This window comes from Epinephelus lanceolatus, chromosome 8 (assembly GCF_041903045.1).
Source record: "Epinephelus lanceolatus isolate andai-2023 chromosome 8, ASM4190304v1, whole genome shotgun sequence".
NCBI lineage: Eukaryota > Metazoa > Chordata > Actinopteri > Perciformes > Serranidae > Epinephelus > Epinephelus lanceolatus.
In genome coordinates this window covers 25724373-25748505 of record NC_135741.1, presented here as the reverse complement: position 1 = coordinate 25748505, position 24133 = coordinate 25724373, and the positions used below count along the sequence as shown (strand labels likewise).

The following is a 24133-nucleotide window of genomic DNA, read 5'->3' as shown; positions in this document are numbered from 1 at the left end:
AATATCGAGCGGCTCTCTGAATAGCCATGGGGCCAGGTTGTAATCGAGAGGAAACTGATAAGTACAAACACTGATATAACAAAAGATAACCTGATGACATAATCTGACAACTCTGCTGCTAGTTCCACACGGTGTGAACACAGTGTCAGAAGAGAAAATGACATGAAAGCAAAAACAAATGTTTTGTCATAATTTTACCAGACTATGTTCATTTCTTTAATCCAGTATGGTTTCATTTTGATGTCATTTATCATTTTCACAAACAACACAAAACTATATACAATTAAAGAGTTGTTCAGTGATTAACTATTGCACTTTTATACAAATTGGGGAACTAACAGCAGACAAAAGAATAGTGATTTTTAGTCCCTAGTATGGGTCAAGATCCAAAAATGCTGGATCCGTCATTTCCCTCAAAGGGACAGTTTAACCCAAAATCAAAAATACACATTGTTCCTTTTACCTGTAGTGCTTTTTATTAAGCTAGATTGTTTTGGCGTGAGTTGCCAAGGGTTGGAGATATCGGCCATAGAGATGTCTGCCTTCTCTCTGATGTAATGGAACTAGATGGCACTTCGGCTTGTGGTGCTCAGAGGATCAAAAAATACACTAAAAAAACTCAATGGCAGTGACTCCTTCCAGAAATCACGACCTGGTAACTCAAGATAATCCACAGACCTATTTTCCTTCTACCGAACTACACCTGCCAAATGTATCAGAAGGAAGCGTGCATCTAGTGCTAACTCACCTAGCACCTCTGAGCTAGCTAACATTACAGCTCAGCTGAGGAGGATGCCATTAATATTTACATATTATATTATCATGCCCCCCAATGAGCATGAGCCTCTCATCCATGGGTAGACACATGCTTCTTTCTGCATAGGGATATGGTTTGCAGGTGTAACTGCTTATTCTGTTATGGGTCATGGAAGGCTGGAGCCTATCGCAGCTGACATTAGGTGACAGGCGGGGTACACCCTGGACAGGTCGCCAGAATATTGCAAAGCAAACACATAGAGACAGACAACCATTCAGAGTTACCAGTTAACTTAACCTGCGTGTTTTTTGGACTGTGGGAGGAAGCTGGAGTATCTGGAGAAAACACACACTGACACGGGGATAAAGAAAATAGTTCCTACATGAAACTTCTCACAACAAGGTCTGTGGATTATCTTGAGTAACGAGGTCATCATTTCTGTAAAGAAACTATACTGCTGAGTTTTTCAAATGTAATTTTTTGGCACTTTGAGCACCACAAGCCGAGTGCCAACTAGTTCCATTATATTAGAGAGAAGGCAGACATCTCTACGGCCAATATCTCAAATACTCGGCAACTCACACCAAAACAATCTAGACTGATAAATAACATTACAGGCAAGAGTGAAAATCTGTATTTTTTATTTTGTGGTAAACTTTTCCTTTAATGCAGCCAAATGCATGTCTTTGTTGGATCCTCCCTGTCTGGTGAATGTCTTTCAAACACTGCACAGGCTGAGCAGCACTAACCATGACAGGTAAACTGACATTTATGATTTAAATGAATGGATTTCTGTGGTGGAACAAATAAAATCAGTCCCATTAAACACAAACTATCGAAACTTTCACTGGTGGATTGCGAGTGTGGAGTACTCCACCATCCCATCATGCTCCGTGCTCCAGGTTGAATCAGGTGCTCCCACTTGTGTATTGTACATCCTCAGGTTTGCGTACAACTCTGTCGATTTCTGGTGAACTCTGAAGTCCACTGTTGTGTAGACTATGCTGCTCATTTCCTGTGGGAGACACATTTTGTCAGGAGACAGTGTTGTGGAGGAAGTCTGAAACATAAACATGCAATGTGCTTTCCAAAAACAAGTGACAATGAATCACAGAGGCGACATGTTCCCTGTTTAGCACTCACCGGGGCCTCTTGTTTCTGTGACTCACACTGAGTTTCTCCATATTTGTCTACAAAGAAAAACATGATCACGTTTACCCGTTCCCAGAAAAAGAAGCACAGTGTTTTTTTTAGACTCTCAGATCTTTGCAATCATAAATTTAAGAAAACTGCTTACCCAGCTGTTTACGCTTCGTCTTGACTCTGCAGCAAACAACACCAATAACTGAAGTGATCAGAATCATCACTGTAATAGACACAATGACAGCTAGAGGCAGGCCAAAACTCCAGGGGACTCTGGAGAGGAAGAAAAATACATCTCTTATCTTCAGTCAGACTACACTGTACACTGAAAATGAGTGATCTGCAGAGTGAAAACCTGAGACTGTCACTGCGGTCCTGTGCCAGAGATGGCTCGGTGGATTCTGGGAGTGTTGTGGAGGTGTTGGGGGCATTGATGGTTGTTGTCAGTGATGGGTGAGACTGAGTGTGGTGACCTGAAACCTCTGCAAAATGCAAGAATGGCAAATAAGCCTCCAGAGTTTATGGCAAGAATAAACCTTTGCAATTGTTTCCCTACTTTACACTAAAATATCATTTTGCCAGTAAATATTAAGATGTGATAAAGCAGTTTCTGGCCAAACATTATTGTGCACACTAGAGGCTATTGCATGATTCACATTTATAACATCACATCAATGAAGATTTTTAGACTGCTTACCATACACCTCGACGAAGTAATCACTGTAGATGCGGTTTTCAGTTCCCAGAACAATACATCTGTAATAGCCTCCGTCCACGAACCGCACGTTCGATATCTTAAATTCAATCCAGCCATCTTTCTCAGTTTTCGTAACTCGTCCTCTCAGTAAATCACAGGTGAACCCTGCACTGTCCAGCAGCTTGTAGCATCCTCCTGGATAGAGTTTACAGCAGGACTTGTTGTAACTATTGTAAAATGAAGGGAAGGCCAGTCTCAGCAGGACATGTTCAAACTCCTTGATCTTCTGCTGCCCGTTTAGATGAGGGATATCTGCAAAACAAACATACCTTAGTAATGTGTCATTACAGGCACTGGAGAGCTGAAAAGTGTAATTTTATTTAAACCATACCTAATAAAAGAACCAAGACAAAGGAAAACTTCATCTTCAGTGTAATGCTCAGTGAGCCTCAGCACTTTTTGACAGTTTTCCACTCTTTTTAGAGGATTAGAAGCCCCTCCTTGCTGAGGAAAGGAGGAAGTTGTCAGTTCATCAGCTGGAGGACACAGACAGACGTCCTCTATGAGGAATGTTGTGGCATGCTTCTGATATATTTTATATTTAGCTTCTTTATAGCTGTTTCCATAATGCTGAGGTACGGAGTGTTGACACAGGCACTGTACAGAATAGTGTATTACATCCTAATAACAACAACCCTGCTGATGTCCACACCATCAGAAGTCGTAGTTGTGGTGTGCTGGTATTGGATTACATTACATTGCTCATGTTTTCCTGTCATTGCTTCCTTGTTCCCTGTTGCTAAAATGTTGTTGCTGGAATTGCCATTAGCACATTATAATGCAATGTGACAGTCTCACAATGTCTATAAAGTTGCATCAACTCATTGTGGCTGAGGCTTGCAGTGTGATTCTTGTATAATGGCTTTGCTTTTATTGTGTCCACTGTGTTATATTTTGAAGCAGATAAATAATTTTCAAATCAAATCAAATCAAATCAACTTTATTTATAAAGTACTTTTCATATGACAGTAACACAAAGTGCCTCACAGAGGATAAAAACAACAAAGAACCAAAACAGAAAACAAAAAAGAAAAGAGAAAACCCAACCCTCCCACCCCACATAGAAATACATAAGTATACACATATACACACACACACACACACACACACACACTAGCTATCACTAAAGAGACATGGCCGAGCACCGAGACCCGAGGCAAGGAAAAAGCCACCTCTGGGGGCCATCCACACTGAGAGGGCCCACGGACCACGGCCACAGGGAGCGCCGCCGTAGAGACTACCCCGACCCGGGCAGACAGGAGGCCCCACACCGAAATGCAGTGCCCTTCAGCCACCCAGGTCAGAGCTGTCCACAGGACGGCACCCCCATCGGTAGACCAGGAACAACTCTCAGTGTGGTAGGCCCCCATGAGGAAACACTGGAGCTAAAAACAGACTAAAACAGTAGGATAGGATTAAAGGTATAAAATGAACCAAATAAACAAAAAGCTATTTAGCTCATAAAATTAAGTTAATAACTAGGTGAGAATGAGATAAGAACGTAAAAATAGGAAAGGTAAGAGCATTTTTAAAAAAAAAACAAAAACAAAAAAGAAATAGATGAATCTGTTAAAAGCCTGATAAAAGGAATTTAAAATAGATAAATAAAGAGATCAGTTAAAAGCCTGATTAAAAAGATGAGTCTTGAGCCTCTTTTTAAAAACATCAGCAGTCTCTGCAGCCCTGATGTTCTCTGGCAGGCTGTACCCCAATCGGGAACTGCCCATTGGTCCAACAGCCCATTGGTCCGACAGCCCATTGTTCCGACCATATTAAACTCATTGTTCCGAAGTCCGTTCCAAAATCATCATGATGTCCTGTGGTTAAGATCTGGTTAGGTTTAGGCACAAAAACCACTTGGTTAGGGTCAGGAAAAGATCATGGTGTGGGTTAAAATGAAAAAGAAAGTGACAAACACATATGCTCCGAGCCTGCTTCGCCTCAAGCCTTTCCCAGCTGACCCAGAGCCGGTCGCAGTGCACCATCAAGGTAGAAATACGCCCGCCAGGAGCCGTTCAGCACCGTGGACCGTCGGACTAATGGGATGTCGGACGAATGGGCTGTCGGACCAATGACATGGACCCCCACAATCGGGGGCCATAATAACTAAATGCTGCCTCCCCATGTGTTTTAGTCCTAACTTGTGGTATGGTTAAAAGATTGGTGCCGGAGGACCTCAGGGTCCGCGAGAGTTGATATGGTAAAAGCAGGTCAGATAAATAAGAAGGCCCAAGACCGTTAAGACATTTAAAATCTAATAAAAGAACCTTAAAATCGATCCTGAAGCACAGGGGGAGCCAATGCAGCGATTTTAAAACTGGTGTAATGTGCTCCCGCCCTCTGGTCCTCGTCAGCACTCGTGCGGCTGAATTCTGTAATAATTGTAGATTTGAGATACTCTTTTTGGGAAGACCAGAGAGCAGGGTATTACAATACTCTAACCTACAGGAGATAAAAGCATGCATCAGCACCTCTGTGCTGGCCTGAGAGAGAAACAGGTGGACTCTGGCTATATTCTTAAGGTGGTAGAAACCTGTCTTTGTTATGTTTTTAATATGTGGAATAAAACAGAGCTCAGAGTCAAAAATCACACCCAGATTTTTCACGGATTGTGTTGGTTTAAAATCCTGTAATTTTGGTCAAAGTTTCTCTCTCTGGCCTTCAGGACCAATGACTAAAACCTCTGTTTTGTCCTGAGCTGCAGGAAATTCGCTGCCATCCATGACTTTATGTCTAAAATGTAGTTAAAAAGGGCATCAATTATCCCTGCGTCATCAGGAGACACGGCAATGTACAGTTGCGTATCATCAGCATAACTATGAAAGCTGATGCCGTGCCTCCTGATGACGTCCCCCACGGGAAGCATGTAGAGATTAAAGAGTTGGACCTAAAATTGACCCCTGGGGGACCCCACACTTTATCTCATGGGTTCCTGAGGAACATGTTTTAAAGGTATACTCTGCAGGAACTGTCAGCTTTGTAAAGTCTTGAGTCAAAAAGCTTTGGCTTTTCACCTCACTATATTTTTTCAGCGCTGTGTCTGCAATTTTCATAGCTTCCCCTCAAATGTTTGCTACTTATGGTCTGCCGCCTGGTCACTACCATTTCATAAAGTCCTGACCTCACTTTCCTGCTAAACCCAGTAATGTCCCGAACACAGCGAGGTAAGAAGAAAATAAAATACAGGCAGAGGGAAGAGTCTCTGCAGGTAAATACACCACCACGCACTTTTAGTAAATCAGAAGTGATGACTAAGAGGGATTACTATTGTATGAGTCTATTACTGCCTTCAAATGAAGTCGAGTGTACTGTGCTCATGATAAGAATCTATACGAATGACCCTCTCTTGTGGTGGTCACAACCTTAGAAGTGGCATTTTCTGAAAGCTGCTACTTCATAAGCTGTGGTGTGTTTGCAGACGTTTTCAGAAAATGGCGGCCTCATGGAAGTTCATTTTGAGGTGGATAGCAAGATAATACATTGTAATTGTAGTCATTAATGGAGTTTTTCTTTGTAATTTTACTCATCTGAGGAAAAAGTTGAACCTCATCTTCTTCCTCTTAGCCTCAGTGATTTCTAGATGCCGACAGTCACATCCATGTTGCCATTGCCTAGCAGCGGTGCTCTCACAAGTTAACCACTGTAACGCCAAGCATATCATGTACACAGCTTCCCAAGTCTTATGCACACCTTTACCAGTTCCATTTGAAGGCAGCATATACACTGTTCTTTAAAGAAAATCCTGCATAGTGTACCTTAAAGAACGAAAGTCATCGGAGTAAAATCTAGATATTCATGGACACATTAGAGAGAATACACAAGTATACACAAAGTGATTTATTTGGTGTCAGCTTTCAGCTTATTAAACACTTCATACCCACCAAATCAAAACTTTACCCCCGTCACAGAACAGAAGACAAATGCAAAAGGTATGTACATAACAATACTTAGTTAACATAATGTTGTGTCATTCTAACAATTATCCATATACTCTTACGTTATCATTAAAGATCAAAAATAAACACTCCCTTTTCATTTCACTCCTTTCAAAAACTAAAATGTTCATTTGGACGCTCAGTATATTATTCCTAAAACATGATAGAAGCCATTTCTTTTTCTTTGATAACATTGTCTTGCAAATGGAAGCAGTTGAGGCACGTAAACACAAATCATCTTTAATAATTACAGAACACACCAATCTTGCTTAACTGACTCTTAAATGCACAGCCCCTTTGATTAAGTTAGAAGCAATGGGTGCAATAACTTGAATTTATAAAAAAGTTGTTGATCTTATTAAACAGTGCAACCACCCCCGAGCAGATGATACTGTAGAGGCGATAACGCTTTAGTTCACAGCCAGCTGAATGCATAAATAAGTTGAGGTCACTGTACTTGTCAGCTCATAGTGGTTTGTAGTTGGTTGTATCCCGGTTGTATTTAAACAGCCATCTATTCATCTGTAAAGGTAATGACATCATAGTGGATGCCTTGCTGCTGCAGCTGCTCCAGCTGTTCAGGTGTAGCTTCGGTGTAGACTGTCTGTGTCTGCGCCATGGCTGCGTCCGCTACAGCTGTAAGAACAAAGATGGTCCATTTAGTTTGATATGAAATAGTTACTATTGCTCTTCATCATAATGACTCATGTCATTTTCAAACTTATAATTATTCTCAATGGGTAAGATGATGAGAAAGTGGTTTTATCTCATCATCTACGAATGATGTATGATCACAACTAGGAGTGGGTACCGAAACTTGGTACTTTTTGTACTTGGTACCGATTCACGTCGGTACTACGGAGTACCCATTTACATAAAATGAAACAGTGCCAAATTTCGGTACCTGAGGTGGAGGTGGAGCGAGAGCGCATGACACACACCTCAGACTCAGCAACAATGGCGACAAAAAAATGTGCAGACAAAAGTTAACGTGCAGCACTGTTCCTAAATGTTCTCAATAAAATGTTGAAACTGAGAAGTTTAGACTTTAAAAAGTACCAAAATAAGGTACCGTTTGGTACCGGTACCGAATTCCAGATACTGGTACCGGTACCGTATCATTTCAATTATGAACGGTACCCAACCCTAATCACAACACTTACCTCTGACTCAAGTATGCATGAGAGTATCCTCGAGCATTTCCAAAATACTCTCAACTACATTAGCAGGCTATAATAATGCACATTTGATAAAAAAAACTAAATGATCAACTGAATAGATTACCTACATAAAAATAAAATCCCCACAAGCTTATTTTTATCTCAGAGTAAGTCAACACCTGAAAAATGCCTGAACCTAGAGACGTGTGGTATGCTTTGGAAAATGCTCCATGCAGAATCTTAGGCATGATCTTTAATGACTTTGGTACATAAAAACAAACGAACAGTGTAGTGTTGGACTGAATATAAAACATGTGAAATGCAATCTGTTCCCTAAGAGAGCCAACCTGTGACAGCAGAGTGGGCAGCAGCCTCCAGATCCTCAGGATTCACCATCTGTTGCTCCGAGCTCACGGGCAGATACTGGATCTGACCGTCATGACTTACAGCAATCTGAACACATAAAGGACGTGACGCAATGAGCTTCTGTCATAACAAAAAACTCTGGCTTTTCAGCATTTTAGGTTATCTGCCTCACTGTCATTTTCAATCTCTGTACTGTCAAGTGATCGATATCTGCCTCACCTGTTGCTCCTGCAGAAAGGCCCCGTCATGCTCATACTGGATGATCTGTCCATCTGGCATCTGAGGAACAGAAGAGCAGTTAGAACAAGACATTATCACCTTGAAACACTGCATGTATCCCTCAGTCATGGTGACTTCTTATGAGATATTACCTGTATGTGGTTGCCATCAGCTACTACTACATACTCTTGAGGGATCAAGTGCTGCACTCCATCCTGTGAGATGATGTACTGAACCTGGAACAGGACAAATGAGGTGACATGAAAGCTTAAGATTATAATATGGGCTCTGTTATAAATATACTTCTGATACTCCAGTATTGTCACAGTAGAATCTACAAACTGTCTCTTACCTCAGTCACCTGGTTCTCTCCTGACATCAGATGCTGAACTGTCTGTCCATCTATGGTGGTTATCTGCTGGATGTATGTGCCCTCCTCCTGATTAATGTACACATCAGTGCATTTAGTTTAAAACAGAGTGGGTACATACTGTATGCAAGAATGACCTATTTCAAAAAATACTGTTAAAAGGAGCTGTATCCAACATTCACAGCATTTATATAGAAGCAAACACTCCAGCTGAACATGCATGCTATTGCATCCTGATGCTCTGCGCCATGCTCATACGACAATTACTGCTGGTAATGCCATCCCAACCCACAGTGGTGGGACAGCTTTGTCTTCCAGTCCTGACCACGTTAACACTGTTAGTTCTGTCAGCATTGTTAAGCACTGTTAGCTGCTAGCCACTGGCTCAGGCACCTCCATATTTAGAGCTGTGTTTAGACAATACCAGCTCAGACTCTGAATCAAAGATAAGCACTGAATGTTGCATACAGCTCCTTTAAGTTACACATATGTCCAGTATAATGTGGACTGTTGAGGTACCTGGTCTGACAGTGCCTGTTCTTGTGCTACAATGATGTGCTCCTGTCCCAGAGCCTGCAACCGCTCCGGAGTGATCACTGTCTGATGTGCCTGCAGGGCTGAGAAACACAAACAAATACACATTTTGTTTTACACTAAATGTGGCCTTTGTTTATTACCTATAAACCCATAACTCTAACACTTGAAATCATTCATTAATTTTCATTTCATTTGTGTTCCTTACACTGTAGTGTGGCCAGCGCCTCCTCGTCACTGTTCACTATGATGGTCTGCTGAGATGTGGCGGTGCGACTCTTGCGAGCAGGATGATCCTGATTGTGGAGACGCTCCATGTGAAACTTCAGATGGCCATTACGGTTAAACCTGAGATATTGGGCGAAAAAAACATATGTATTGGTAGCTGTTCATTACCATTTTGTTAACTAATGTGTGCAGCTATGTTGCATACGAGTTCCTTTTTTTGTAAAGAGTTAAATTAGTTACACTTTCACCTTTGTCCACAAAGTTTGCAAGAAAATGGTTTCTCATTGGTGTGTGTCATCATGTGTCGGCGCAGGTCCTTCTTGTTCTTGGAGGCAAAGCTACAGTTTGGACACTTGTGAGGGCGTAGATAGGAGTGCAGCCCCATGTGAGCCTAAAATAAATAGGATGAAATGATAGAAACGCCTTAAAACACATACAAATTTTACACATGAGGACGGAAATGCTGCTACATTTTCTGTCACCCTGTTAAAACTTAATTTGATGAGATGTTGAATATTCATAAGAGTGTCATTACTGCACCCTGTGGAGAATCTTGGATCAGTTTATGGCAGCTCATTACTTTAATTTGTGATTATTGTCTGTGCCTTCTCAATTAAAACAAATATCTTTTTGTTAAGATTTCAAAAAAATTACAGAGTTGAGTACTCACCTTGACCTCAGGCCAGGAAGTGGAGGTGAAATCACAATCAGGACATTTGAAGGTGTTGGGATCCAAGTGTGCCCTCTTGTGGTTTTCCATGTCAGAGCGTCCATGGAAAGACTCCATGCATATTCTGCAGGAAAACCTCTTTGTGCCCATGCCAGGAGAGCTCACAGCAGAGGGAGAGGCTGGAGCTTCACTGCTCAGCTGACAGAAAACAAACGACACAGTCTGAAAGGAAGGATACTCAGTGTACACAGATTTTTACACATCAACACAACTGATCTTTCACAGTTACCTCCACCTGTTGCAGAACCCCATCAGGTAGTGCTGATGTAAGGTAGTACTTGTCACCTTTCAGGCTCTCTGACCCGGAGACTTCTGCAGCTTGAGAAGGACTGCTCTCATCATTACTGCAAAGACAACAGTTTCATGACATTACAGACTGTTGAGACATTAGGAAGGTCATTAGTAAGTCCTATCATGTGACTGTATTTTCCAGGCTAATATCATCTGTTCCACTAGGGATGCACCGAATATTCGGTAACTGAATATATTCGGCCGAATATTGCAAAAAACACACATTCGGTATTCGGTGGAATAAGTTAAAAGCAAGGCTGAATAATAGCGGTGTGTTTTGATAACGCAATCAAACAGCGTGCCTTGACAGGCGGAGTAAAATGACGGCAGTGTGGCGATCCGTCCGTCACCGCACTCGCATTTGCGACTAAAAATAGTTTTGAGCGAGCAAAATAGGCTTAAATCATTCAGCACGCTGTGCGAGCAGCCTACAGATTTCAACCAGCAGCAGAAACGAAAACGGCGGAGAAGTCAGCTCCAATAATATCCTCTTCTGGGCGTGTGGACTGCCCAGAAGTACCTTTATAGCCGAGCCAGCCGAACACAGGTATGTGACGTGTCAGAGGAGAAACGAGCCGTTCACGGCCCACAAACCTCACCGCACTTTAGGGACTGTTCTTTACTTATGAAGGGGAGGAGGGCAGCTGGTTGATTTTTATTTTATTTATTTATTTTATTTTGATCCCCCCTATCTTAATCACTGATTGATGCTGTTTTTGAAGTATGAATAAGTCACTAAGTAATTTATTCCATTGAAATATCATTGATGTATTATAGAAAAGTGATTTATCGTTTTATAAATGACAAAAGGCACATCTGCCTCATTTTTGCTGTGGTATCGTGATACTACTCAGAACCATGATATTTTCATTGGTATCGTACAGTGGGATCCAATTTTGGTACTGTGACAACACTAATCTGGAGGGGGTTCCTCTGCAAAAATGAATGAAAAACTAAACAACGATATTCGGTATTCGGTACTCGGTATTCAGTATTCGGCCAAGGGTTTAACATTATTCGGCGTTTAGCTTTGGCCACAAATTTTCATTTCGGTGCATCCCTATGTTCCACTTAATCACAGAAAATAACACTTACCTGTATCCAGGGCTGTGGATCTCTTCAGCCGCCTGTTCCACCACACTGAAGTCTCCTCCGCCCTCGTAGGCTTCGATGGCAATCTGAGTGAGCTCTCCTGTTTCAGAGGTGGCTGCCTCGTAGGCCTCTTGTAGCACCGTCTCACCGTTCTCAGACACATGGAAAGTCACGACCTTTTGTGCCTGGCCTGGTGCTGTGGTCACCGTACTCCATGTGCCCTTTTCCAAAGCTTTGACATCTGACTTCAGCACCGCCACCTGAGGCATACAATCAGTCAAATTCTACACTGTTTCACGCTCATTTCCAAATGCAAGAGTACTCTTTACATAAATGTTGCCTGCTTATGTAAAGTGAATTATTTTGATGAGCCATAGCACAAACCTGTAAGGCGTTTCCAACCAATTCCCGGGCATTGCTCATATTCAGCAGCAGGTCAAGTGCATTCTGGGCGGACTGATCACTGGATTCAGCTGAGGAGCACACAGTAAAAAAAAAGTCAACTTTTGTCCTTAAGGTGGCATTAATCGCCAGAAATACTAAAAATGTCTCTTGATGACAAGAGGACTGACCTTGTTCATAGATGATGGTGGTGTTTCCCAAGGCATCCTGGGACACGGAGGCATTTTCCATACCCTGCATGGCTTGTAGTGTCGCAGAATCCACTGCAACCTAATGCAGGGTGGTAAAAAACAGTTATCTCCCAGTGTCACAAAATTTAACACATGCTAAAATTAAATCCAAAACAGGCCTGAGTTAAACAACAAAAAACCTCTAACAGACTCACAATTGTGTTCTGCAAATCCTGTGTCTCGTCATGTTGTTGTTTGAGCTCCTCTATCTGCTGCAGGGTGAAGAAGGGTCTGCGTCTCCTCCTGACTGGCTCCTCAGGGTGGGCCACAGACCACTCTTCAAACGTCTCAGGGTGGCGACATTGCACATGTAGACGCAAGTTCTTCCTATGCTTGGTCGTGAAGTGACACATATCACAGGAGAAAGGCTTCTCCCCTGTAGAGGACACAGCGTGAATTGTAAAGGTGTTGTACAGTATTACCTTCATCTGGTGAACAAAAAAATCATGCTTAGTTTAAATAAACTTAATGAAGCCTTTCTGCCACACTGACCTGTGTGCTTGATGGCCAAATGGGAGACCAGGAACTCCTCTTTAGAAGTGGAGTACTTGCAGTAGTCACACTTGAAGGGCCGTTCGTTGGTGTGGGACAGCTGATGGTTGAGCAGCAGTTTCTTGTTGTCACAAGTGTATTCACAGAATTCACACTTGAACCTGGCACAGACACATCCAAGAGTTACTCACTATGATGACGATCTCATCATTACTAACATCAAACAACAAATGACTAATGTTGATTCATTAAGGCATATTCTAATCCGAAGTGCTGATGAGACAATTCTGTTACACGCATGTTTTTGAAATACAGACTGACGCATGACAATATTAAGAGGTGCAATAAAAGTTTCCAGTACTGACTTGCTGTCTCCAAGACTCTGGATGTGAGTCAGCAGGTGCATTTTGAATGTGTACCGTTTCTTGAAGGATTTGCCACACTGCAAAGACAGAGAGGCATCTTCAGCAAGAGTTCTGAGGAATTTCAGAGTAGGTACAAAAAAAGTCCATAAAAATTGTGTGCCCTCACTTTCCTATAAGGACACCGTTACATATACGTAAAGCATTGTTGCACAATAAAACTGTACTACTGGGTAAGTAAATCGTGCATTCAAAGAAAGAAGGGTGATAAAACAAGCATCCTACATGAGTAACATTGTCGCCCTAAACTCATTTTAACTATTGACCTTTTCAAGAATATCTTTATTAGAAATCCTCAGTGGGTTACCGATGTCCAAATATTAATTCATTGATATCTGACCTTATCACACATGTGTGGTTTCTCTGAACTGTGGGTCTTCATGTGCTGAGTCAGTCTCTTCTGCATGGGATAAACTCTGTGACAAACAGGGCAGAGGAACTCTGAGACCTTTGGTACCTGCAAGAATGAGCACAAAAAACACAGTTTAAAAGTTAAGTGACACAAACGCCATCTACAACCACACATAAAAAGAAACAGGCTGCAGCAATTCTGCTAAAACATTGAGAATGCATAATATCTGAAATGTCTTACCAACTCTGTCTTTCTTTTCCTGCAGGAGGGAAAAAAATAAAAATCAGTAACAATATTCTCAAACCTGTATCCTGTATGTGTCCTGTATCAGGAATCATGTATTGTGTATGATGTGCTTTATCTTGTCTGAGTTACTCACTTATCTTTGTTGTGGACTGCTGAGTGGCGGATGACATCTTTCCTGTACACACTTGTGTAATCACACTCCTCACATTTGAAAGGCTTAGTACCCTCATGATTAAACATGTGTTCCTGAAAAACAGCCCACAAGACTTTTAGGAAACTGTGCATGTAACCTGAATGTTGTGACCTGTTTTACTGCAACCGACCTTGAGTGAGGACCAGCGCTTGCAGCGATAGTTGCACTGGAGGCACTTGAAGAGCTCTGGATCATTGCCTTCATGAGAGTCCACGTGGAAGCGCAAATCTTCTTGAGTGAGGAAGCGTGAGCCACAGATCCAGCAGTTGTGAGGTCTCAAGAGCGGTTTGAGGGATTTATAGTACCGACTGAAAGATAAGGAAGCGAAATAAGTGATTTGCTTGTTGTAATAATATATGATACTATTTGTAACACAACTTTATTTAAAGGGGTACACAACCTAAATTAATAATTCCAATATGTTATTTCCATGGCCTAGAAAAGTTAAAGAATATTTGTTAACATGAGTTTCTCTCTCTCAAAGCCAGAAACCAGAGAAGTAAGTCTCAAATGTGTCATGTCATAGGATTTAAGTTCTGGAGCTGCTCATGACAAATTTGGGCTGTCTTAGACCCCAGAAATAACATGTATGAATTTAGAAAATGAGCATAGTTACCCTTAAATAATTTGATACTTACTTTCTGTTTATATACTTCTTATACTTCTTGCGAAGGAAACGCTTCGAGGGTCGGCCACGTTTCCTCTGGAAGAACTCCTCCTCTGGCTGTGTGTTGGATGAAGGGTCCTTGTTCTCAGAGTCTGATTGGCTTATTGCAGCCTCAGCTGTGTCTCCATTGGTCACTACAGCAGGACCATTGTTTAGTCCAGAAGAGCTTGCCTCTTCAGGTGCACTGGCATCCACACTAACCCTGGGCTTCTTGGCAACGCTCTCTGCTTCTATAACAAATCAATGAGAAAGGAGAATGAAAATAAAGCAACCTAAAGCTGTACAATTTATGGTGTCTCTCTCCTCTCTGTGCAGCAATTGGCTGTTTTTGTTCTGTCAAAGCTGAAAACTGACCTTTACTGTTGTAGCTTTCTTCTATGAGGCTGTACTTCCTCGGACGGCCAACCTTACGACGAGGACGCCCGTGAGAGGAGGAGGATATAGGAGGAGTGGGCTTCTTCATAATGGCAGGTGGTCTACCTTTGCAGTCCTCCTCTGCAGGGTTGTAGTCACTATCCTCTGAGAATAAAGAAAGGAGCACAGGGAGGGGTATTTGACTATAATTCTTATTCTCTGAATGACTCACTAATTGAGAAAAGTATGAATGTTAATCTGCTTGAGGGCTAAATAATAATCTTCCTAACTGACCTCCAGGGTTATCAATAGCACCAGCATCCACAATATCATCCTCCTCTTCCTCTGCTTGTCGGGCAGCTTGAGCAGCCTTCGCCTTTGCTGCCTTCCTCTCTTCAGCTTCCTCCCTCTCTGCCTGGCGACGGGCAAATGTTTCACTTTTAGGAGGCCGACCACGTTTACGCTTCTTTGACATCTCCCCTAAAAACCAGACGTCACACCACAAAAAAAATTATTTAAAATTTTTTAAGAATCTAAGAACAAAAAAGCTCAGTGACCTATAATCACGCCACCTTACCTGCAGGTTTGAAGTGTTTGTCTCTCATGTGGTTAATAAGTGTGTCTTTGGAGGCACTTTTGTATGGACACATCTTACACTTGAACTGCTGTACAATCACCACTTCCATCATCTCCTCCAACTCAGCCAGGTTTGGTGGTCTGTCTCCGGAGCCTTCTGCCACCGTCGATGTCTCCATCTCCCTGACCAGCCCAGCTTCATCCTGTGGCCCCTGGGAGCCTTGAGGCTCCTCCTGGCTGGGTGAGCACTGTTGAGCCAGCTCAGGCTCTGGATTGGAAGTGTATGTCCCACTGCTGCTGATGTAGGGCCCAGGCTGGCTCTCGCTGCACTCCAATGCCTCAGGAAGCCCACCTGAACCTGCAGTGTCAGCCAGAGGGTGGTCTGATGAGGAGCTGTCATCGGCATACAGAGAGGCCTCTGGGCCATTGCTGCTTTCCATGTAACAGGAGTGCTGGGGCTGCTGTTGGGAGTGCTGTGGCTGGTCTGGATCCTGGTTCTGCTCATCATCATCATCATCGTCCCTCACTTGATACCGAGAACAACCTGGTTGCTCAGAGTCTGCAGCTGCAACACACTCCCCTCCATACGCTGCCCCATACTGACGACTTGTCTGTGTCCTGTGGTCTGCACTACTGTCAATGTAACTCCGTGAATGATGTGGTTGCTCTCCATCATCCACCGCACACTCCAGGTATCCGGCACTGCATTCTACCACATAGTGGCCTCGGCTGGTGGGGTTTGAGTCGGCCCCACTGCATTCCACATATCCAGGCAGGTCCTGGTCACTGTTATCCCCACTGTAGTCAGGGAACCCTGACTGGGAGCGTGTCTGGTCAGGTTCCTCGCCTGAACACTCTGCGTATGAAGATGAAGACTCCCCTGTCTGGTCTGGACCATCTGCACTGCAGTTCATGTACTGGGAGGGGTGGGAGTGCTGGGGCTGGTCAGGGTGACTGCTGCTGTCCTCTGGGTAACCCGAGTGACCTGGCTGATCATCGGGCTGGTCAGGTTCGAGGTTGCCCTGCAGGTCTCCCTGGTCCCGACAGGTGGACGTGGGGCCTTCAACAAGAGCTTCTATGGCTATACGATCAGAGAGGGCTGAAGATGACATGTGGGCTACCATAGGAGCTCCTACAGTGGACACATACATATAGATGGATCATGTATAATTTATTAAAAATGATTCCCATGTTATCAACTTCAGTGGATTTAAATTACTTCAAAACTTGCTAGAAGGCTAAACTAAAGTTGTGTCATAACAAGTTGACATGGAAAGGTTTAATAATTTATCCACTCTATGAATCAATGCTCAGTGAGTCACATCCCACCTACCAGAGCATATTGTTTTAATTATATATAAACGTGGTCATGATTTTCTCATCAACTTTAAAAATGCACTTACCATCATCTGGTCCCTGTAATATCAAATATTGGGTGGTTTCTGCACCTCCATCTTCTGCACTGGTCACAGCTATGCAACCTAACGAAAGAACAGCACACAGGATCATGAAGCTGCTACTTTATGGTAAACTAATCAAAATGACACAACCTTATAGCTGTTCAGGCGATGATATGACGGAAAGTGAAGTGTCAGTAGAAATACCATTCATGATGTCAGGGCCAATGGTGGACTCTATGATCTTGTCAATGGCAGACCCGAGGTCTGACGAGGTAGAAGCAGTTGAGTCAGAAACCATCATGGCTCCTTCAGACGCAGCACTGGAGTGGACCAGCACTTGGGCTGACTCAGACACCAGCACTGACTGAGTCACCGTGGAGACGCTGGACACACTGGTGGACTGGGCCACTGAGGAGGAGTCTGGGAGGTGGACTGACGAAACTCTGACGTCTGTACTGGAGCTGGTTTCTGGGATGAACACCTTGACAGGGAGGGGCCAGAACATGATGGTGATCAAGAAACTTTTGTGACAAAAGACAAACTGCTGAATCTGGTTTTGTTGCATTTAGTGTATGACTGTTTTCTCCAAAACACACAAAAAAAAAACCCGATTTATTTTTCTATTCATAAAAAAAAAAAAGCTTACCACAAGTCCCTCTGAGCTCTGTCCCACATGGCAGTCAGACTCTGGGGCCTGAGCATGAGAGGCAGCAGCATCACTGCTGTCTGCAGACATGGCCTCCGATGACTCCATACCCATGCCACTTTCAGATGGCTCCTCCATCCCGGAGGGCCCTGCATCACTGCTGCTCTCCACCTCATTGTCCTCCGAATCCATGGCTATCCACAAAAATGAAACAAACTTAATATCAGATTTGAAGTGCAGCAAGTTCATTGTGTTAAGATGCACACAACTCATGGCTAGTTCTTTAGTTCCTTGTCACAGGACAGCTCTGTTTGAGTGTTGGGAGTATTTGTACAGCTTAAAATATTTTGTAGTCTCAGCTACTTGTCACAAGATCAACAGCAAAGTGTGGAATGACTTTTAAACGATAGTATGGGCTTCGAGACCTGCAGACATCCTGGATAGGAGAGCAAAGAAAATAAAGTTTGTCAAACTATCTGAACTGTGATGAAGTAAGGACATATACTGTGGGAAAGGGTCAAGTGATCAATTTTCCAGAAAACATAATATTCTCTTTCTTAAGCTTATTGTATGTGTATACAGTTAAAATGTTTTGTGTGTCCCTATAAGGTTATATATGAAATGTGATACCAAAGATGGATTTGTCGGAATGTACCTAATGGAGCACACATGGAAACAAAGTTTAAAATAGCAAGCTGGGCAATATTTATACCCAGGGGTGGAAATAACAAAAGTACATTTACTGAGATGTACTCTGACAAAGAGTTTTGATGTACTCAGACATGTTATTTTCTGAAACTTTATACTTCAACTTCACTACACTGATAATGGCTGAGTGGGAGTTTGGGATACAATGCACAGTTTAGTAAAACAGTATATGTGTATTTCAATGTTAGAGCTTCGCCCCTCAGCATCTTGTGTATGGTCTTTTCCCAACTTTAATTTCAGTGAGTGTTCAGTGAGTTCGTTATTTATTAACTCTTGATTGGAGATAAGTGTACTGAACACAGAACTGGTTCTCTCCGGCTGTTTCTCTGCACAAGTCATGTTAGCATTTGCCTACGTTAGCATCTGTCTGCATCAGTTAGCTGCATGAAGTGTTTTCACTCAAGGACGTAAATGTTTGTGTGAATTAAAGATCTCTCTATTGGGGATGAACAGTTCAAATTGTGGCTGGTCAAGTGTGGCTGTACTTGTAAAATGACATCGGTAATGCAAAGCAGCAAAGTTATTTAAAAAACTTGATGCTACGGGAACTGACGTTAGCTTACGGTGAGCCAGAGTAGCTACCGTTAGCTTTAAGCTAGCTCACAAGCATTATCGTCAGCTCCGTGTCTTCTGTAAAGCTGCAAAACAAATATAATTGTTCCTAATGACAGTTTCAGTGGTTGAGTGGGTAACGCGGCTGAATGAAGAACATGTCACCGATCTAGCCATGACAACATATCGAGTGTAACAGCGTCCAACACAACGTGTGTTAGCCGTTTTATACGGGCCCAGCTGCCCTTCGTCCTGCCTGCTCCGCGTCGCCATTTTACACAGGGTAGCCCCGTTTTACACTCAGGCATTCTGAAAGCTCTACTGGGGACCTCGAGGGCCTGAGCTGCGGCAGACCGCCCAAATTCTCTCCCTGAAGAAAATGAAAATATTTTCCCTCTCCGGCATTAGAATCTCCACGCTTTTTTCTTACCGTGTATTTTCGAGTAGAGAGGTATCCTTTAGTGTAGATGCGCTAAATAGAACAGAAATTAGTAACCGATAATTGTTGCTCCATTCTAGTCGGGCGCCATGAGACTCTCCTTGCTTCCTGTCCGCGCAACCGGATCTTATTTATTATCTTTGCTGAAACCGCTTCGGTGTTCAACCAAACAGTGAAATGTTTGCCAATTTTACCAATTTGTGCCTACTGATCGATTGGTCGTTGTATGTTGTTTCAGATATACGGTATATGTGTTGTTTATAAACACTAAGTGGACTATTGTTTTGAGAGGAGGGCGTATTACGCAATTGGATGCGGAGTAATATGCATACGCTTTGGGCTGTTGTTTCCAAGAGGGAGAAGTTAATAATCGATATAGCAGGAATAATAAAATTATATTTATATAGCCAAAGTCATGGATTAAATTTGTATGTTTTTGCTGTTGCGTGGACATGGATTAAAACTGTCGAATAATATTAATGTGTTGGCATGGCAGTGTTGTGCACGTCAGTTAATGTTAGTGGACTAATGACAGCAGACAGTGGTATGTATTTCTCACAGAATGTTTATTGCATTGAAAGTTAGAACTTTAATACAAAACATATCAGTCTTATAAATAATTTCAGTGAAGGAGACATGCATTGTCTTCCAGTGCAATAATTGGCTTTGAAGCCATTTTCAGAGATACACACATACAATTATACAAAACAAACAAGCTCTAGGACACAAAAATAATATTAGATAATGCTATAAATACCAAAATAATCTAATACTGTTAAGAATCTGAACCTGTCAGACATAAAGAAATTATTTAGAAAATCCAGAATCCAGATACCTTTTTAAGAATATTATAATTGTGGATACGGGTGTCAAATTTTCGACCACCTTAACCAACCAGTTCACAGATGATCAGACTGAGGGCAGGGCAGCACCAGAGATAACAGTTGGTTTTGCTTTCCTTTGGGCTTTTAAGTTATTTTCAGGCCATTACTGTATGCTATACAATTAGCCAACATCTATGGTGGCCAAATATTCACATCCCAGAAAGCACACACATCATATAACAGGCGCTATACACAAAAAAATGCATCACATTTTCCCTGACACCTGCACAGGAGAGAGAAATAGGTGCTACCACATTACAGACGATTTCCAGCTCATCCCTTTGTGTTCACGTCCTCAATACCGAGTGGCTGAACCATCTGAGCACTTGAGGAGGTCATACTTCACATAGCCAACACGATCCACCTGCCTGCGGGAGTTCATACGCCAGTAGAAGCGGTCCCGGCAGAAGTAGATGTGACCTAAAGCAGAAATATTGACATTAATCACTAGAATGCAACATGAGAATTCTCACATGCAACAATCTACTGTTATATGTTGTTTATTTAGCTCAGTAGATAAATATTTGAAATTACCTTTGTACTGGAACACATCATGAGCATCATTGGGGACGCCGCCAAAGACAACATCTGTGTATCTGGGGTAGCCTTTGTCGATTTTCTGGGCCTTCTCATCAAGCCTGTGTTAATTATAGTAGCAAGTGTCATTAAAAATGTCAAAAACCATCAGCTGTCTTAAACTGTAGACTTTGGTTATGTTGTAAAAAAGCTTTACAGTTGAATGGAAAACCACAGTGGAGGTGGGGTTTAACAGGCTGGCTCAAAGAGCAGACAGGGTTGAATTTGAGCTGTAAAGCTTCCAGCATCCCATCCTGATTTCAAGCATAAATTTAACTCACCTCCAGTAGTTCTCCCCACTGAAGAGCAGTACTTTGCCCTTCCCCCTCTGCAGTGCTCCCTCCACCTTCTGAACAGTGCTGGGGAGGCCGAGCTTCTCTATGCTGCGGGGACCCAGGACACTCTTTCCTGTGTACACCCAGAATCGGGTCCCTATAGAAGGAAAACAGTCATTAGAAAAAATGGTCTTGCACTTTTGGCTTAAGTGCCAATGGCCCTTTATGCACTGCAGGAAGCTTTATTACCTGAGAAGAAGTACAATTTCCTGGTCAGCATGTTCTCAAAGGCAGAGTCAATGACTGCTGGCAGAGCGGGCCACCTCTGAGAAATAGAAAATGGTCCCTTGAGCCCTCCATTGCTCCTGCTGGACATCTTCCAGTAATGTCTGTTGATCGAATCATGCAATTAACACATCAGCGCTGCTGCTTTATGTTTCTGTTTTTTTTACAAAGAAGAGACTGATTTGCTTACCCGTCCTTGAAGAAATGTAGTTCTCCCTCAATCACAGTGATGGTATCGAATTTGGTCACTTTGCAGGCATCTATGGACGGGTCCACAGGTCGAGTGGTGGTAGTGGTGGTGTCTGGCTCATCTGTGGGGTCAGTCTCATCAGGGTCTGGGTAGGGGGTAGTGGTGGTGAAGTCGGGCTGAGGAGGCGTGGGGTCAGGGCCTGTTTTGCGTCCTGAAAAAAAAAAAAAGATAGTGTCAGTTGAGAGAAAGTGTTGAGAAGTTGGAAATTTAAACATTTTGATGTGATCTTGCATGATGACACAGTTTGTCGTGACCTCACCATAGAGATACTGAATGCCTTCAATGTCATCTTCATGCAGGGAGAAGTCTTCCACGTAGCTGTACATGGGGTACATGAGAGCCTCTCTTATGTTGGAGTGGTCCAGGCCAAGGGCATGTCCAAACTCATGGGCTGCCACCAGGAACAGACTGTAACCTGGAACACATAGAGTAAGGAATATTGTTGAATGGCAAAGGTAAAGACATAAAGCATTTTGTCTACTCTGCTTCCTCCAGGTTATATTCATATAACTTACCCTGGTCAGGACAGAAACCCCATTTTTTGTCATCATCATAGTTGTCAGTGGTAGCGCACCACAACTTGCCATCCCCTCGTCCCTCGCTTGTGCATGAGTCATACTCTTTACCCAGGAACACAAAAGGGAAGTGGCACGGCGCTCCATCAGAATTTCCACCGATTGTAGTGGTGTCTGGCCAAACAAAGACATAACAAAAACAACAGTAAGAAAACAACCCATTGTGGTGGAGCTCTCTTGCATTTATGCATTGTGGTTCCTGTCACTCACCACGAGTGGGACAGAATCCATATTTCTTGTCCTTGTCAAAGTTGCTTGTGGTGGCACACCAGCGGTAGCCATCACTGCGGCCTTCTGTGGTACAGCTGTCATATTCCTCCCCCTGAAAGACGAAGGGAAAGACACACTCTGCTCCGTCTGCGTTTCCTCCAAAGGTGAACAGAACTGTCAGGATGAGAATGAAGGGGCAAGGATGAGCAGGTGAAGCGAATCAGCATACCACTAAAGCAAACCTCATCTAGCCGACCTCTGGCCTGTGATTCCCCTTGCAGAATAAATTGTCAAGCTTACGTTCACTTGGACAGAAGCCGAATTTCTTGTCTCGGCCGTAGTCAGCTGTGGTGGCGCACCATGGCAGGTTGTCTGAACGCCCATCAGTGGTACAGGTGGTGTACGATTTGCCCTCGAAGGTGAAGGGGAAGTGGCACAGAGCACCATCAGCATTCCCATAGCGAGTCTTCACAACTTGGATGACAGAAAAAAAAAACACATTCAATGCAATGTATACAGTGAACACTGGGGGGAGACAGCCTCATATTAACAGTTGGTGGTTGAGTTTTTTGTTTTGGTATGTGTGATTACCTGCTCCTTTTCCCAGAGTCCAAAATTCATCATCATCAAAGTGGGCGTCACCCTGCATACCCTCACCAGGGGGATAAGCGTGGGCCAGAAGACCGTCCTTACCATCAAATGGGTATGGGTCTCCGTGGTCTGAATAGAAAATTAAAGTGCACATCAGTTTTTGATTTTAGACTTGTGTTTAATACAAAATTATAACTCAACAATGTGACAGCAATATGGAGAAGACAGATGACCACTGCACAAACACATACCAGCTTTTCCAAATGAAATCATGATGTCAGCCGTTCCATCAAAAAGGCGGGTAAAAGTCAGAGGGGTCACATCACTCCACACCTTGAAGGCTCTGGCAAAGGCGTCATCAACCAGGGAGCTCTCCAGGTCTGGAGTGTAGTTAATGATCCTGTGGAGGAGAGCACAGTGACACTCTGCTATCAGACTTGTAACTGATAATGTAAAGATACTTCGTGATATATCTGCATGTGAGATGCTCTCTGTATATGGTGCCTTGCATTGCAAAGCACAAGTGTTATAATGTCATCAAGTCTCTACTCACCTATAAGTGACATCGTTATGGTCCCATTTGAGGTCTCCAGCAAATGTTTGGTAGTTGGCCACATCAGGAACTCCACAGCGAGGCCGCTTCATTACTTCCAGGGTGGACTTATCCAGCTTTCCAGTCTCCTCCAGCCCCATCTGCCTCTGCATCCTCTTCAAAGCCTTTTCAGTGGACACCATAGACTGGAAGCCACTGCGGTGCAGCTTTTGCATGTAGCCGAACTTCGTGAGATAATTCTGGCAGGAGAACATGAGAAACCACATTAATGAGTCCAAGTGGATGATTGTATCATGTGATGAGCAGAGTAGAGTGGGTCCTTGTAAAAAAAATCTTAGTTTGAAAAACACATTAAATTCTATCCTCTCACTGTTAAACTGTTAAATATTTTTCTTTTCATTAACATTATGATTGACATCTCTATTCAGATAATTACTTCCCCGGACAGGCTGATTGCACACTGTTTTGGGAAATTCAATCTATCAGGACAAAATGACTCACCTCTGACAGTTCATTATCAGATATGTTTTTGAGGATGTCTCCTGGGAAGGTGACAAAGCGGGTCTTGAGAGGAATGCTCCATCCGTTCTGAACACTTATCCCCAAAATTAAACACACAGCTAACGCACAGCACCTCATGATGAGATCTGCTGTAGATTTCTGCAAAATGTAA

At 42.9% G+C, this 24133-nt stretch overlaps 1 protein-coding gene across 1 annotated transcript; it reads right to left on the bottom strand.

Annotated features, from left to right (window-relative positions):
* Window positions 1–1415: 1415 nt before the first annotated feature.
* Window positions 1416–24133, bottom strand: LOC117258571 (uncharacterized). Its single transcript, XM_078170413.1, is given in 49 exon segments — window positions 1416–1772; window positions 1901–1947; window positions 2055–2173; window positions 2256–2382; window positions 2598–2909; window positions 2989–3043; window positions 3045–3133; window positions 7109–7228; window positions 8100–8205; window positions 8338–8397; window positions 8490–8573; window positions 8690–8776; window positions 9227–9324; window positions 9450–9589; window positions 9718–9860; window positions 10140–10337; window positions 10429–10543; window positions 11586–11842; window positions 11967–12055; window positions 12155–12254; window positions 12370–12590; window positions 12707–12867; window positions 13072–13148; window positions 13469–13585; window positions 13721–13739; window positions 13860–13972; window positions 14050–14227; window positions 14558–14816; window positions 14941–15105; window positions 15235–15420; window positions 15518–16648; window positions 16920–16997; window positions 17121–17397; window positions 17563–17756; window positions 17988–17998; window positions 19253–19365; window positions 20510–20565; window positions 20680–20783; window positions 21003–21153; window positions 21246–21385; window positions 21472–21682; window positions 21791–21946; window positions 22047–22220; window positions 22317–22490; window positions 22617–22790; window positions 22908–23036; window positions 23159–23307; window positions 23461–23699; window positions 23962–24133. Coding segments are annotated over 49 exon segments (7812 nt in total). The 5' UTR covers window positions 24100–24133; the 3' UTR covers window positions 1416–1601.